Below are 15406 nucleotides of genomic sequence, written 5' to 3' on the forward strand. Positions count from 1 at the left end.
CGAGGACAGACATTACCCTGCTGTATCTCAGGAGTTATGACACAAGAACTGTTAATAGGAATAGTAAAGATAAAAACTTAGTGGGGAAGTCACTGACAAATGCACTGTGTGTGTCTGTCTTTGTGCGTATTGTGTATAGTTTGTGCCAGTCTTGGTTAAGGCACGTTAGAAAAACGGTAAACAAATGGTGGGCTGTGATGGAATGGGAACATCCATAACAGGAGTGGAAACTAGAGCGAGGGAGAGCAATGGGTCCTGCTATCTTTCAAGCTTTAGCTAAATTGTGAAAGACGGCAGCAGTTACCATAAGTCCCTGATTATGTAAGAAGAATATCAGTATTGCATTTTGACACCACTCAGTGTTTCTCAATGTTTTTGTATAAAATAATTGCAAACATCCATCTTGGACACTACTGGGGATCTTCTAGTCATGGCATATTGATCAAGACAGGGGATTTCAGTGTGAAAATAAAAAACCAAAGCAAAACACAAACCCCTTATAAACAGTTTCATTTTTATGTGTATAATCAACTACTTATTTACTGACACTGTTAAAACATTTATACTTGAACTTTTCAACAAGAGCAATCGACAAAGCTTCACAATGTTGTTAACCTTTTTTATCTGCTGGATGTAAGATTTTCATTTGTTCAAAAAAATAAATATGATTGCAAACTATTTGCAGATGAATTTTTTCCAACATTGGTTATGTCCTGTCCTTGTGAATTTCATGGATTGTTTTCACTGCAATGAGTCCCAAGTCATTACACTTTTAACTTTAGTCACATTATGTAGTAAATAATAAATAGTAATACAGTCAATAGTGTACTGAAACCCAATGTAATTATGGTAATCAGCAGTTTATAAGGTAGTCAAATTATTTACATTATTTAGGATAGAATTATTTGCCAAGCTTTTCCTCAAATAAAGAATGTTATAAAATGCTGACATTTTATAAAACCTCTCAGCTGCTTCGAAAAATTTCAACATTTTATAACATTCTTTAAGACACAAATTAATCCACTACCTCTGGCGATCTAAATGACAGTGTAGAAGAATATTAAATCTGCAGGCTTTTGATTTATGTATTTATATGACAAATCTGTGGATTTGATCTAATTTCGCTTTTCAACTATTTATTGCTGAAGTGTTAGCATTTGTTACATTTACCACCAAAAAGTGTTAACATGCTAGTTAATGCAGACAACATATTAGAAGCTCCAGGTTACTCAAGGTAAGCTTCATATGATATACATTTACCATCCAGTTTAGTGTGAAGGCCTGTACACCTGCCCATTTATGCAGTTATCTATTCAGTCGATGATTAGGCAGCAGCACAATGCATTACATTGTAAGCAGATGCAGGCCAAGAGCCTCAGAATGTTCACATCAAACACCAGAATGGGAAAAAATGTTTTTTTTTTTTTTTTTTCTTTTGACAGTGGCATGGTTTTGTTTCCAGGTAGGCTGTTCTGAGTATTTCACAAACTGCTGATCTTATGGGAGTTTACACAGAATGGTGTGAACAACAAAAACACTAAGTGAGTGGCAGTTCTGTAGGTGAAAACGCTAGAGGACAATGATCAAATTGGTTCAAGCTCAAGCTACCAGGAAGGATATAGAAACTCAAATAAGCACTTTATAATTGTAGTGAGTAGAAAAACATGGATAGGCGACTGCAGCAGGCAGTCACATAAGGTTACATGCCTGTCAGTCAAATATAGTGCTATTATGGCCACAGGCTCATCAGTGCACTTTTTTCCATCTCTAACTGTCCAGTTTGGTTGAGTCTGTGCCAATGCTAGCCTTGGATGTTTGTTCTTTACTGACAGGAGAACAACTTGTGGTATTTCTGAGTTTAAAAATCCAAAATATGCCCTAATGAGTCAGAAGTTCTTTAGCTAAACAACCTCACAAATGGCTCCTTAGAATTTTACAAGTAGGCATTCATTATTATTCAGTAGCTTTTTACTTAATTAGAAAACAAATAAATGTCTGCTTGTTCTAGAACACAAAAAAAGCAGCCCCTTCCAACCCTTATAATCAACAATTCACAGCAGCTCAGACACACAGTATAAGATTAACAGTTTATTTTAGTTAATATTCATTTCCAGTCATCACAATATATAATTCATATTCATATTCATAAAATCACAATTCTCTTCCCTACACTGTCATGTGCACCATTTGAGAAAGATTATTTTAAAAACAGTTTGTTCAGCATGAAGCAGTTCTTCAGCCACACCTTTTTTTTTCCATTGCCACCCCAGAACATGTACATGTCCAATAAATCTTACAATAACACTGTAACACAATCTCGGAGAGCAGACCCGAGGCTCATTCTCTCTTCTCATGCACAGGCAACTTAAGCTTACTGTCTTCTATTCCATTGTACAGAAATCTAGCCTTGCATTAGGACACAGGACGTGAAAATAAATAACATTTTGCATTAATATGGTTAAACATAACAATATTAGATTTACTAGAACAGGGGTCTTTAACCTCATCTACGAAGTGTCAGTGTTAGAAAAGGCTTTAATTTTAACCAAGTAGGAGCCACTTTTAATTTCACCTGTTTAATTATATAATCATGGTCTTCAATCAACTATGTGTTATGCCTTGTATTTGGCTGGAATAAAACCTGCAGCTACACAGATCAGGTTTAAAGGTTTAAAGACCCTTAAGCTAATTTTTTTTAATTATATGACTATTAATAACTGTTAAATAGTTAGGAGTATGTGTTTAAATACATGTTTGTGTGTGTGTTTTAGGTACATTGGTGCTTTGGGTGCACGGGTTATATGTGATAATGTGCCAGGTCTGGTAAATAAGCAGAGACAGTTGTGTCAGAAGTATCCAGATGTAATGCAGTCGATCAGCGAGGGAGGAAAGGAGTGGATCCGTGAGTGCCAACACCAGTTCAGACACCACCGCTGGAACTGCAGCACAATTGAGCGTGACCACACCGTCTTCGGCAGGGCCATGCAACGAAGTGAGTAGCTCTGTTTTTGGGAATATTTGTTTAGGAACAGTGAGCAATGTAGCGCTGGGAGTGATTTGATATAGAGACCTGGAGAGCCACAGAACCAAACTTGAATTTACAGAAAAATGGAGTGCTATGGAAATGTACTTTCTTATAGCGAGTCAAATCTTTCAAGGCCTATAATTTTTTTCTTCTGTTATTTTAGCTGCCATTCAGCCTTCCTTTCATTCAGTCTTCACTTAATATGTCCAATCCCTACTTATCTCAGTCAATCACATACTGTATATCTGGCTCTCTTTTTGTGGGGATTTGTTTGTGCTTTAAGAAAGCCCTGGAACATATTTATGAAGTATCACTGTCCAAGTTTTCCACCTTTAGATGAGCTGCCGGCTTTTTAATGTCCCTATTGATATGTAAGGTAAAAATAAAAATCCAGATCAACATTTTTTACTCAGAGGCCTGATAAAAAAAAAAGTCTAATTCATGTGTGCAGTCTGGCAAAGTGTACATGGTGCATATGATTTATAAATAATAATTTACATCATTTAAGTTCTGTGTAGCACAAAGGGAGGAAGCATTTCAGTGAGGATTTGCCAAATGTTCTTGACAGCCATGAAGAGTTTGGATCTCATAAAAGTAAAGCTTGTCAAACAGTTGATAATTATGTGAAATATAAAGCAGATCATAAGTGATTAGATGTGTTAGAAAATGTGAATTGCACTTTGTATGACATATAACAGCATGAGCATTTTTTATTTGAAATAAAAAGTATTGCTGTAGCTTTTAGCTACTTCTACTACTACTTCTACTATTACTACTAATGGCAATAGTAATACTTTTTCATTAAAATAATAAAGAAAAAGACAGACAGACAGACAGACAGACAGACAGACAGACAGACAGACAGACAGACAGATCTGTGTGATAATGTGATAATTTATTCAGGATTTAGTTATTAAACTAAACTTGCTTAGGTAGGCTTAATATACCATTGACATTTGATTTTGTCACTGTATCAGACTAGGGGATGATAAATATTATCTGATAGGTCCAGTTAATACTTGCCACAGGTGCATGTTTAACTTTGGTGAACTGTATGAAGTAGAAAATGTGGTACTCTTTGTTTTGTTAATGGTATCATAAATGTGAAAATGTAAGAAATATATAATATGAACTAGAGAAATTTAAAGCATTGCATTCAATTGCTTGTTAGAGCTTTAAAAGTATGTTAAAAGCTACTGCAATTTCTCTTGTCTCACATGCGGTCTAACTTCCACTGTTCTTCCACAATACTGTAGAAACATAAACGGTTTATATTTTCTTATTTTCGGCTTAGGCTGTTTTATCAGTGTGAGTGACTGGAAGCCAAACAAAGGAGTAGTTCTTTCTGAAAATAGGGGGTTGTTGTGAAAAGCAGCCTACCTCAGCTGACTTCCCCGGAACAGCAGTGATTGGGGTATCACAATGCCCAGCTTTAAACAGTTTATCTGACTGGAGAGGAACCCATCCCAGAGAGATTACTCCTGCACTAATATTTAAAAGTAACACTTACGCTATGTGCTGATGCATCCTTTTAGACGTGTCAGAATCAGATGAATGAGTTATGCGGGTGTGTGTGATATTGTTTGGGATTACAAGGCTCTTTCTTAAACAAGATGGAGTGTGTAATTATATGATTGAGTAGGTAAGGGAGGGAGCCATTGTCTGTGTGTGTGTGTGTGTGTCATCCTCCTCTCTAACAGCATCTATTTGTGCAGGCAGTCGGGAGGCCGCCTTTGTGTATGCAATCTCCTCTGCGGGTGTTGTGTACGCCATTACCCGTGCCTGCAGCCAGGGGGAGCTAAGGACGTGCAACTGTGACCCACACAAGCGTGGCAAGTCAAAGGACGATCGAGGCGAGTTTGACTGGGGTGGCTGCAGTGACAACATTAACTACGGGATAAAGTTTGCAAAAGCGTTCATAGATGCCAAAGAGAGGACAGTGAAGGATGCACGGGCACTTGTGAACCTTCATAACAATCGCTGTGGCAGAATGGTAAGAAGTATAATTAGTAGGATGCTTGCTTCTTTTAAGTTCTTTTGCCCCTGATTTTTCACATTCACTCATGACTCATAGGATGATGTACAAGCTCAACACATTAATTATATTTCAATTATGAGTTGGTGGTCATTTTGAAAACATCGATCACTGTAATTACCAATGCTATTGCTATAGAATATCCATCCATTAGGGTTTGCACCCTGTCAAAATTTCAGTGTTCTTGGAAAATACTTTGCTATGAGCATTTGTCTCTTTACATAAGGCGCGAAAATACTATCTGAGCAAGCTATGTATTCCTGTGCACAGCAGGTGTTGGGCTTCAGAAACAGTGGTGCACACAATAGATATAGTCTTACATCATTGTAAATTTGAAATTGTTTTTATATCCATATATCCTATCATATCTATATATCCAAAAGAAAAGTGTTGGTTGGGAATCTTAAAAAATAAGTTTTTTCACTAGACAATATAAACTTCCAGTCCCTGTCTGTTTTTGTCTTTTTTAACCAGTCAGTAAAGCGCTTTATGAAGTTAGAGTGCAAGTGTCATGGCGTCAGTGGCTCCTGCACCTTAAGGACTTGCTGGTTGGCGATGTCCGACTTCCGGAAGACCGGTGATTACCTCCGCAAAAAATACAATGGCGCCATTGAAGTCACCGTAAACCAAGATGGAGCAGGATTCACTGTGGCTCACAAGGACTTCCGGAACGCAACAAAAAATGATCTGGTGTACTTTGAGAACTCACCTGACTACTGCCTAATGGACAAAGCTGCAGGTATGGCACTTTGATGTACACAATATACAGTAGACATAACTATAGTGACACCTGAATTTTTCAGCCATATATGGTTCTTTCCCAAACTGTTACCACAAAGCTGGAGGCACATACCAGTATAGGATGTCTTTGCATGTATTACATTTTTACTATACTTTCTACACTACACTTCACTATGAGACCCAAACCTGTTTGAGCCTGACAGTGCCCCTCTGCACAAAGCAAGTTCCACAATGATATGGTTTGCATGGTTTGAAACTTGAGTGGCCTGCTATAGCACTCTGACCTCAACCCTATTAAACACCTTTAGAATAAATTGGAACACCGACTGCACCCCAGGCCTCCTCACCCTTTGTGACCCTATGTTTACTAATGCCCTTGTGGCTGAATGAGCATCAGCACAATCACACTCTAAAATCCAGTGGAACATCTTCACAGAAACATGGAGGTTATTGTAACAGCAAATGGGAACTGAATGTGTAATTAAAAAGGACATAGGAATTTTATATTCGGGAGTCCACAAACATTTGTCCATATAGTATATGTACTAAGACTGTTTTGGGATCATTAATTTTATTCACAGAAAATGCATAAAGTTGGCTTGATTAAAGGTGTTTATGCATGGAAGAGTGCGAGGCAGGTAGGATTTGCTGCCGACAGTAAGCCAATTCTCACACCTGCCCCAGCTCAGGCCTCTGCCACACCTGCCCTGGGGCAGCGAAGGAGTGAGAGGCTTTAAAAGGGTCATGAGAGGTGGAGCGTGATGATTCTGCCTCGTTAATCCTTGACACTCTCACACAGTGACCCTGCTGCCCACAGGCAGTGCATTTAGACACACATCTACAGCACACACTCACATTTACACCTATAAGCACACTACTTAAGGTTTGATGTAGCTTCTGGTGGGTTTGGGGATTGACTCCTAGAGATATTACAGAGGGTCTCAGTCTTAAGATAACTCAATAAATAATATTCTTGATACAATTTATAAAGAATAGGACAGAAATATCTGTGTACATGTTTTTTTGGTTCAATAATAATACATATAGCATATCATTGTTGGACCAATGGTAAAGCCATTGAATTGTAATGTATTGAATTCTGCTTAGGAGTGATTTTGTAATTGCAGTTATGGTGTTTATATGTCAGGAGAAATGTAAATACAAATGAAACCTTTTAAAGAGTCAAATACTTTTCGATAGTTATTTTAATGTAATAATAACTCTACTATATTGACAAGCAACAGTGATTTATAATATATACAATGGTAATGTCATCACAAAATTTTAATATTTCAAACCCATTATTATTATTTTTTTTCATATGGTATCCGGTTTATTACAGTCACCAGGCTATTTAGGTCTACAGCTTACCCACCCCTGCCTTAACTAGCTGTGAGAGTTTTAAGCAGTTGTTAAATCATAAAAATGCAGCACCTGCATCAGGCATCAGGCAGGTGTGGAAGACATGACATGAGGGACAGTGTTGCATTGAACAGGGATACATTACTGTCATGGCTAATGACCACTAGGGCAGTGAAGCATGACTCGTGTGTTACGTCTGGGTTGTGTTTGGTTTGGTTTTGCGACTGACTCAGACAGACGACTTACCAGCTCAGTTATTTCAGTGGCTTAGTAATTTCCCCCCCTTCCTCGGTGGTATTTGGACGCCCAAGGATACAACAGGCTCATTTTTCAAAAGCCATTCCTTCTTCCTGCCAACACATCTCTCGAACTGATGGGAGCATAGCCGCAGGGAACAGGGTGACTCCAGTGACACTGATTCTTTTAGTGCAGGAGCTTCACTGTCCAGTGCCTGTTTAACCCTAAAACTGAATGAATACATAAAGCACACCCTTTTACCTGAGAGTCAGTGTAGAGGTAGAATTTAATAATGGCAAACAACTGCACAATACTCTAAAGAGTTTGGCATGAATGATTTGTATCTTACAATGAATTACTTTGTACTCTTCTACAGATATTAAACATTTTTAACTATGACATTTACTAATATGTTGTTTTATTGTGAAGGTTCTTTAGGCACGGCTGGCCGTGTGTGCAACAAATCATCTCGAGGGACAGATGGCTGTGAGGTGATGTGCTGTGGCCGGGGCTACGATACCACACGTGTGAAGCGCATCACCAAGTGCGAATGTAAGTTCAAATGGTGCTGTGCTGTTGAGTGTAAAGACTGCGAGGAGGCTGTGGATATACACACCTGCAAAGCTCCGAAACGAGCCGAGTGGCTGGACCAGACCTGAGACTCTGCCAAGTTCGGTCCTCCCTCGTCTTTCTCAAGATCTCCTGTGAACGATGGTATTCTGGGATATAAAGTCCATCCTTCATGGCTCCTGACCCTGATTCCTATTCCTTGTTGCATGGCTTTATTATAACTCTTCGTGAAAGCACTACAACTAAAAAAAACTCTGCATTTTCAATGAGCGTCTTGCACACTATGTCCAACCCGGCACATTACTCTGCCTCTCTCTTACTCTTTATTTTATGGTATTCATTTGGGCAGGAGACACTAAGAGTGAAAGAATGAGCTGTGTTGCAACTGTGAACTTTTTTTGTTGGTGTTTTTTCTATGTCTTGGTTCCTGTGAATTTCCAAAGATATGCTGTTCCTCGAGTAGTGTTTTGTGCTGCATTTAAAATGCTTTAAGGACTTTATAAAAGAACTCAAGGCCTCACTATAATACCACTTACCTGTTACTAAGAACACATCTATGTGCTTTGTACCAGTCATACCCCTATAACTTTGTCTGGCGTTGACTGATACAAATGTGAATGGAGGCAGCAGCGTGAAGAGAAGAAATCGCCTAGCGCTTTGCACACTTTTCCACTCACAAAGTGGCCAGATTTTGGACAGAAGACTTCAAAGGATTTTACAGAACTTTGTAAAAGATGAGGAGAAAGAGAGACCCGAAGTTTTTAAAGGATCGAAATCTAAAGATGAGCCTGCACTAAGAACACTATCTAACCAAAAATGTAAATATTAAAGCGTAAATCTACAATTAAAGAAATGCGTAATTGTATGAACTTTAATACTAAACATGTGGTCCGAAACATCTGTTCAAATTATATTTGGAATTAATTATAATGGTGTCAGATAAATGCTGATGTTTTGGATCTTTTGTATAACTTCTGTATACTGCATTGATATTTAAACAAACGTTCACATAAAATTATGAAGTATTAAGCTGTTGCGGTGTCTTAATAACAAAACATATCGTCCATAATGACATATAATGAAGCTATTAGTAACGTATTCTGTGTGTGTCTGTGTGTGTGTGTGTGTGTGTGTGTGTGTGTGTTTAAGTAACTAATTATGGACTAGAGAAATAAAGATTACAGGGTATCCCTCAGGACAGGGATATTCTGATTAACTAATATCCAACTGATTATCTTAATAGCGGGAGAGCAGGACATAGTGACAGCTCTAAATGCTCGTCTCACAGTAGGGCTTGTGTTTGTGTGAATGTGTATCCTTTTTTTCTATGTATTTCAAAGCCAAGCATATCAAAGCACATAGTATTCAGCTATCCTCCCTGTCTTTCCTCCCTGTTATTAGATATAATGCTTCATTTTGTTGGAATAAGTGTACATAATGAAAAAGCTTTTACAGGCAATAATCTTAACTCAAGTGACTGAGAAGGATGAGATTTTGGGTGCTGATTTAGGCTTACCTAATTATAAAGTGCATTAACAAAAGTACTCTTATACATCGAACAGAAAAAAAATGCTGAAAATACAGTATTCTTTCAGTAAAGCTTAAAGTATTTAAATGTGCATGATTGTGTTTAAAATATTTTCTAATAACTTAAATTCACTTATATTTGTCTTTTTAAGTTGCATAGACTAAGTTGCATAACTCTCTCTCTCTCTCTCTCTCTCTCTATATATATATATATATATATATATATATATATATATATATATATATATATATATATATATATATATATATATATATATATATATATAAAAAATAGAATATCCATCTATTAGGGTTTGCACCCTGTCAAAATGTCAGTGTTCTTCAATAATACGTTGCTGTGAGCGGTTGTCTCTTTACATAACACGTGAAAATACTATCTAAGCAAGCTATGTATTCCTGTGCGCAGCAGATGTTGGGCTTCAGAAACAGTGGTGCACGCAATAGATATAGTCTTACATCATTGTAAATTTAAAATTGTTTATATATCTATATATCCTATCATATCTATATATCCAAAAGAAAAAGTGTTGGTTGGGAATCTTAAAAAAGACGTTTTTTCACTAGACAATATAAACTTCCAGTCCCTGTCTGTTTTTGTTTTTTTTAACCAGTCAGTAAATGAACTTTATGAAGTTAGAGTGCAAGTGTCATGGCGTCAGTGGCTCCTGCATCTTAAGGTGCTTAGCGCTTAAAGTATTTAAAATGTGCACGATTGTGTCTCAAATATTTTATATTTATATTTTATATTCTAATAACTTAAAGTCACTTATATTTGTCTTTTTAAGTTGCGTAGACTGAGAGAGCAACCTTTTCATAACTATATGTGTGTGTGTGTGTGTGTGTGTGTGTGTGTGTGTGTGTGTGTGTGTGTGTGTGTTTCATTTTTAATTTCTTGGAATTAATTCTAATAATATATAAAATGGGTGAGATTTATTGAAAAATCACAGTCTAATGAGTGCTCTTATATGTTTAGAATGATTCACAGGAGGATTAATGAAAAGTTTTTCTTAGTACATTCACATTTTCTGACCTTCACCATGATTAGAGTAGTAATAATGTGTATGAGAACTATAGGCTACAATGAGGTCACATTGTGTTCATATGCTACATTAACGGGGAAAGGTTTTTTCTACCACACAGAAGAGAACTGTGTTCCGTACTTAAGCCATCGATTTAGATTTCAGAAATACTTAGTTTTAATATATATCATATATAATTTATATTTCAGATAGATGTAAACGTGCAGACACAAATAGACATTCAAATACACAACCACATCCATGCGTGCCTTATTAAGACATCAATGTTACAAGCATTAGTATCACTGAAATTTAGTAACTGTGAGTCAAACAGCAAACCCTTGAGCATTCTGCATTTGCACTGCATCAGTACTTACAGGCCTGTTTTGCATCCTGCCATTACTGTCTGACTTAATGTGCTGGTGTAGGTTTGGTCTCATATGGCAACAATATGTTATCAGACCTTCTAACGATCAGTAACTGCTAAGCCTGGAAATCACTCAAGCTGATCCGGATGCTATGGACCATTCTACCAGCTAATCATTGTCGTTACGTAATAAAGGGAAATTAGAAGCACTCTTTAAAAGCTTGTAATGTGACCCTAGGGACAGGGCTTTAATGAAGGGGGGTGTGTGACTATACAGAGAGGGAGTCAGACAGAGGCAATGAATCAAACAGAGGCAACGATAGATAGAGGGATAAAAGGAAAGAGAAAGGCTGTGTTTACGTCACCAACCAGAAAATAGTCATCCTGGCATTTGGCACATGTGGACTGACCAGTTTGCCATATGCCCTCTCTTTAAACATGATTAATGGAAGAAATCAGGGAGGCTGTGACATGCACAGTACATGTTTAATTCATAGACTTGCAATCGCGGAAAGTTCTGAGAACTTATATTTGTCCATGAAACTTGTGTTGAACCAGCAATGTTATTTTATTTTTCTGAACACAGTCCAATCTAACTGTATTAGGCTTGAACATTTTTCATAAGTTGTTTGTTTCTTTGCTGGCTTGCTCTTTTTATTCATCCAAACCATGCTGAATACTTAAAATGGAAATGGATATCTTTAATGTGATTCACTCTCCATTAATGTCAAAATCTCCGAAGTCCACATTTCAACATGTGGTTAACTAAATATTAGTAAATTCCCAACTTAAACTTTGTAATAACGAAGAAAGAAATAATTTCCTGTTATATAATTTCACTTACCAACATTAACAGAGTGCAATTGTGTTTTGGCAATTTAAAGAATAAAAAAAAAAATATGTACTTGGCACCAAAAACGGTAATTCCCAGCAATATGCTTGCTCATGGCGTGCCACTTCAGCCAACACCCGGACAGTTTCAAATCCCCTCAAATCCATGGATTCTAGCTGATTCCTTCCAAAATGAATCCCACATTCATTCTCATTGTCAGAATACACCCCCATACAACATGGGGTCTGATTTTCAGATATATATTCAATGTGCTAGAGCTGACAGTAAAACCTATTATTGATATAGGACAAACATTTTTGCCAACACAAACATGCAGATGATCTAGGAACATTTTGTGTCATATTTCCTGATTAATATTTGATTGGTATTTATTGATAACTGTCCAACAGGTGGTTAGTTATATTTGATTGAAAATAGATTAATGCAGCTTCATATGTCTGTAGATTTTCAGCCACCCAGTTCATTAAAAGATCTGATAAAATAAACCTAAAATAAGAGTAATGCATGCATTCTCAAATAAGTCCAACTTATCGTAGTCAATTCACCTACTGCATGTTTTGGGGAGGAACCAGGAAAGAACCTGTTAAGAAACTCCACACAAAAAGAAACCTGAGCTCAGGATTGAACTTGTGTGCAATGGCACATGATCCTCTGTGCCATTGTGCCACACCCATAAGTTTCTCTTATTATTTTTGAAAAATACTTCTACTACATGCATACATAACATGATTTTTTTTTTTTTTTTGATTTTTGTAAGATATTTGTATTATATTAATGTCATGTGTAGACCCTCTGAGAAAGCCCAAGTTTATGTTTGTATACTTAACAAGCTCAGGGATACCCAAAGAATGATATGTGTGCAAATTTAAATACAGTATTATGCATTTTTGCTAATAATAATGACAATGACTAACATCTAAAAGCAGATAAAGTGTGTTCTGGGTCATGTCAGGACAGAGCCCCACCAAGAGTGAATAGTGCAAAATTAACTACCTGTTAAATTACTGGAGCTGCATAACATTGTGGTGACACTAAAAGCCCATTTACACATAAACTTCATAAGAACTTGAGAGAGAATTATTTTTCTATGACATGAGTAACTAAAAAGTGGGGTATTGCTCCTTCCCAATATTTTCTTTCGGCTTCTCCCATTAGGGGTCGTCACAGCGGATCATCCGCATGTTTGATTTGGCACAAGGTTATAACGCTGGATGCCCTTTCTAACGGAACCCTCCTCATTTATCCGGGCTTGGGACCTGCACTAAGGCTTGTGCAACCCTAATAGCTGGGGTCAGTTCCCTGACCGGGGATCAAACCCGGGCTGCAGCGGTGAGAGCACCGCATCCCAACCACTAGACCACCAGGGAACCCGGTATTGCTCCTTCCCAACAATTAACATAGTTGGTCCAAAATTTCATAGGTAGAAATCCATAGCATTTATTATTATTATTAACTCTATTCATTATTTTGCACAGCATACATACAAAAAAATACATATTTGACTTAAACTACTGTATGGTTGAGCAGATGCATATAATGATAAAGTTGTGTATAGTCCAATTCCCTGAAAGACATTTTACTTGGAACCTTTTATGTAAAAGAAACATGAATAGTATTTTTTTTTAAATAGAACCATCCAAAATTATATTAGTAGTTTAAGAATGTGTTTATTTTTGATATGTAAATAAAACTTACAACTTGGGTCAACTTAAGCCCAAGATCTACAGATTTCTAAATGTCAAATCAAAATCAAATTAAATTTAGTTCATCACATACACATACATACAGGGTACGACATGCAGTGAAATGCTTTTTACGACGGACCGGCATGAGGGGAATAGGATGGGGAAAAAGAAAAGAAGCAGATAAATAAAGTATAAAAACTATATAAAATAAAATATAAGATATAAGGGATATATAAAGATATGTATGTTAAACAAAGAGAAAAATGTATATACAAAAAATTCTTATGGCAGTAGACAGTGAAACAGTAAACAATGTGCAACAAAGTGTAAACAATGGACAATTTTAGTGGTGGGTTGTCCATAAAGTGTAGCAGAACATGAAGAAGCATTTCTTTGGCCTGGAATACTAATTGTTTATGCAAATGCGGTTATATGTAATATACACCAATGGGAATGAGACTTGCTCAACACCTACTAATAATACCAGGTACTTATATAATGTATCTGTGGCAATTACCAAGGGGTTCATAGAACCACAGTTAAAATTATGACTAGAGATTTATTTTACCCTCCAAGCCACCAGAGATAGTAAGAAGAACAGTTTAGACATAACTAAGGTTAGCAAATCTCACTGTTCATTTGGGACAGTAGCTCTGTTTTGGAAATTACCAAGACTATCTAGTCTACCTAGATGGTTCTGTGCAATGTGGGATCATTGGTCTTTCAAGCTACCTTGAAGGCAATTCCAAGAACCCTTGCCTAGTTGCTGAATTCTGTCTAATGTTGTAAGAATTAGCAGTACTGGAAGAAATGCCTCCTAAACTCTGCCTCAGGTCTAGATTAACACTTCATGGTGTGAAGTGCATCTACTGTACCATTGGGCTGATCCAGTAAATAAGTTGCCCTCAGTGAGCTTAAGTGTGAATGGGCTCACCTGAAGGGTTCTGTGCAAGAGACACTAAAACGTGGTATGGTGTCTCAGGTTCACTAGTAGGTAAAAAAGTCTGTAAGTTTAAAATACTCAGAAGACACAGTGTTCTAGGGTGATGCAGGGTGTTCCCAGGATGCAGTTAATAGAACCCACAGAAAATAGTCCAAGAAAGGTAAATCAATGAACCAATAACAGGATCATGGGTAATCAAGGCTAACTGATACATATAGACAGCAAAAGCTAACCCATCTGATCTGATCACATACTGTAGAAGAGCTACTTTACTTTACTTTACAGCACAAATTGCTGAAAAATGAAATGCTGATGTGTCAGAGAACCACCAGCCACGCCTCCCTCTAAGGCTCACACTCTCACTCAGCCTCTTCCTGCTCTAATCACCTACACCTGTTCCCCATTTACCTATCGCCTTTATAAGGTTCCCATCCCCCCTTACTCACCGATGGATCTACTAGTTGCTACCATAGATCACCCGGACTTCCTACCACTTGTGTTCTCCGTACTTTCATGCTCCTGGCTAAGCTTTGGATGAAGCACTCACGATAAGTCTGTGTTTGCATGTTGAGTATAAATTAAGACATTCTGTTGTAATCCAGGGTCCTATGCCTGGTCTATCCGTGACAGATAGAAAGGTATAGGAAGACAGTGTATGGCACCCTACTACACATGGGAATAGTTGCTACAGACCAGGCTGAGTGCCCAAGCTGACTTCTGTCCACTGCTGAAAGCATCTACAATGTAATCTAGACAATGGAGCAGTGTGATGTTCTAAGCAATTTGCTGTGATAAAGCTTGGTTCCTGACATTCATGTTGATGTTATTTTGATTTGTACCAGCTACCTAAAGGTGTACCCCTTAATGGCAATAGTATTTCCTAATGGCAATGGCGTCTTTTTAGCATTAAAATGTGCCTTGTGACACTGCAAAACCTGTTCAAGAATGGTTTTAATAACATGCCAAAAGTTTAGGGTGTTAACTTGGTATCCAAATTCCCCACCTCACAACTGGATTTAAT

At 37.3% G+C, this 15406-nt stretch overlaps 1 protein-coding gene across 1 annotated transcript in view; it reads left to right on the forward strand.

Moving 5' to 3' along the window:
* The window catches only part of wnt2bb (wingless-type MMTV integration site family, member 2Bb), a 14290-nt gene extending 5291 nt beyond the window's left edge, over nt 1–8999 (forward strand). Inside the window, exons 2-5 of the mRNA XM_083555426.1 lie at nt 2772–2992; nt 4741–5018; nt 5535–5799; nt 7830–8999. Of these exons, the coding sequence (XP_083411552.1) occupies nt 2772–2992; nt 4741–5018; nt 5535–5799; nt 7830–8059 (994 nt within the window). The 3' untranslated portion in view covers nt 8060–8999. The remainder of the gene's footprint in view (nt 1–2771; nt 2993–4740; nt 5019–5534; nt 5800–7829) is intronic.
* The last annotated feature ends 6407 nt before the right edge of the window (nt 9000–15406 follow it).

Source organism: Silurus aristotelis, assembly GCF_946808225.1.
Source record: "Silurus aristotelis genome assembly, chromosome: 11".
Lineage (NCBI taxonomy): Eukaryota > Metazoa > Chordata > Actinopteri > Siluriformes > Siluridae > Silurus > Silurus aristotelis.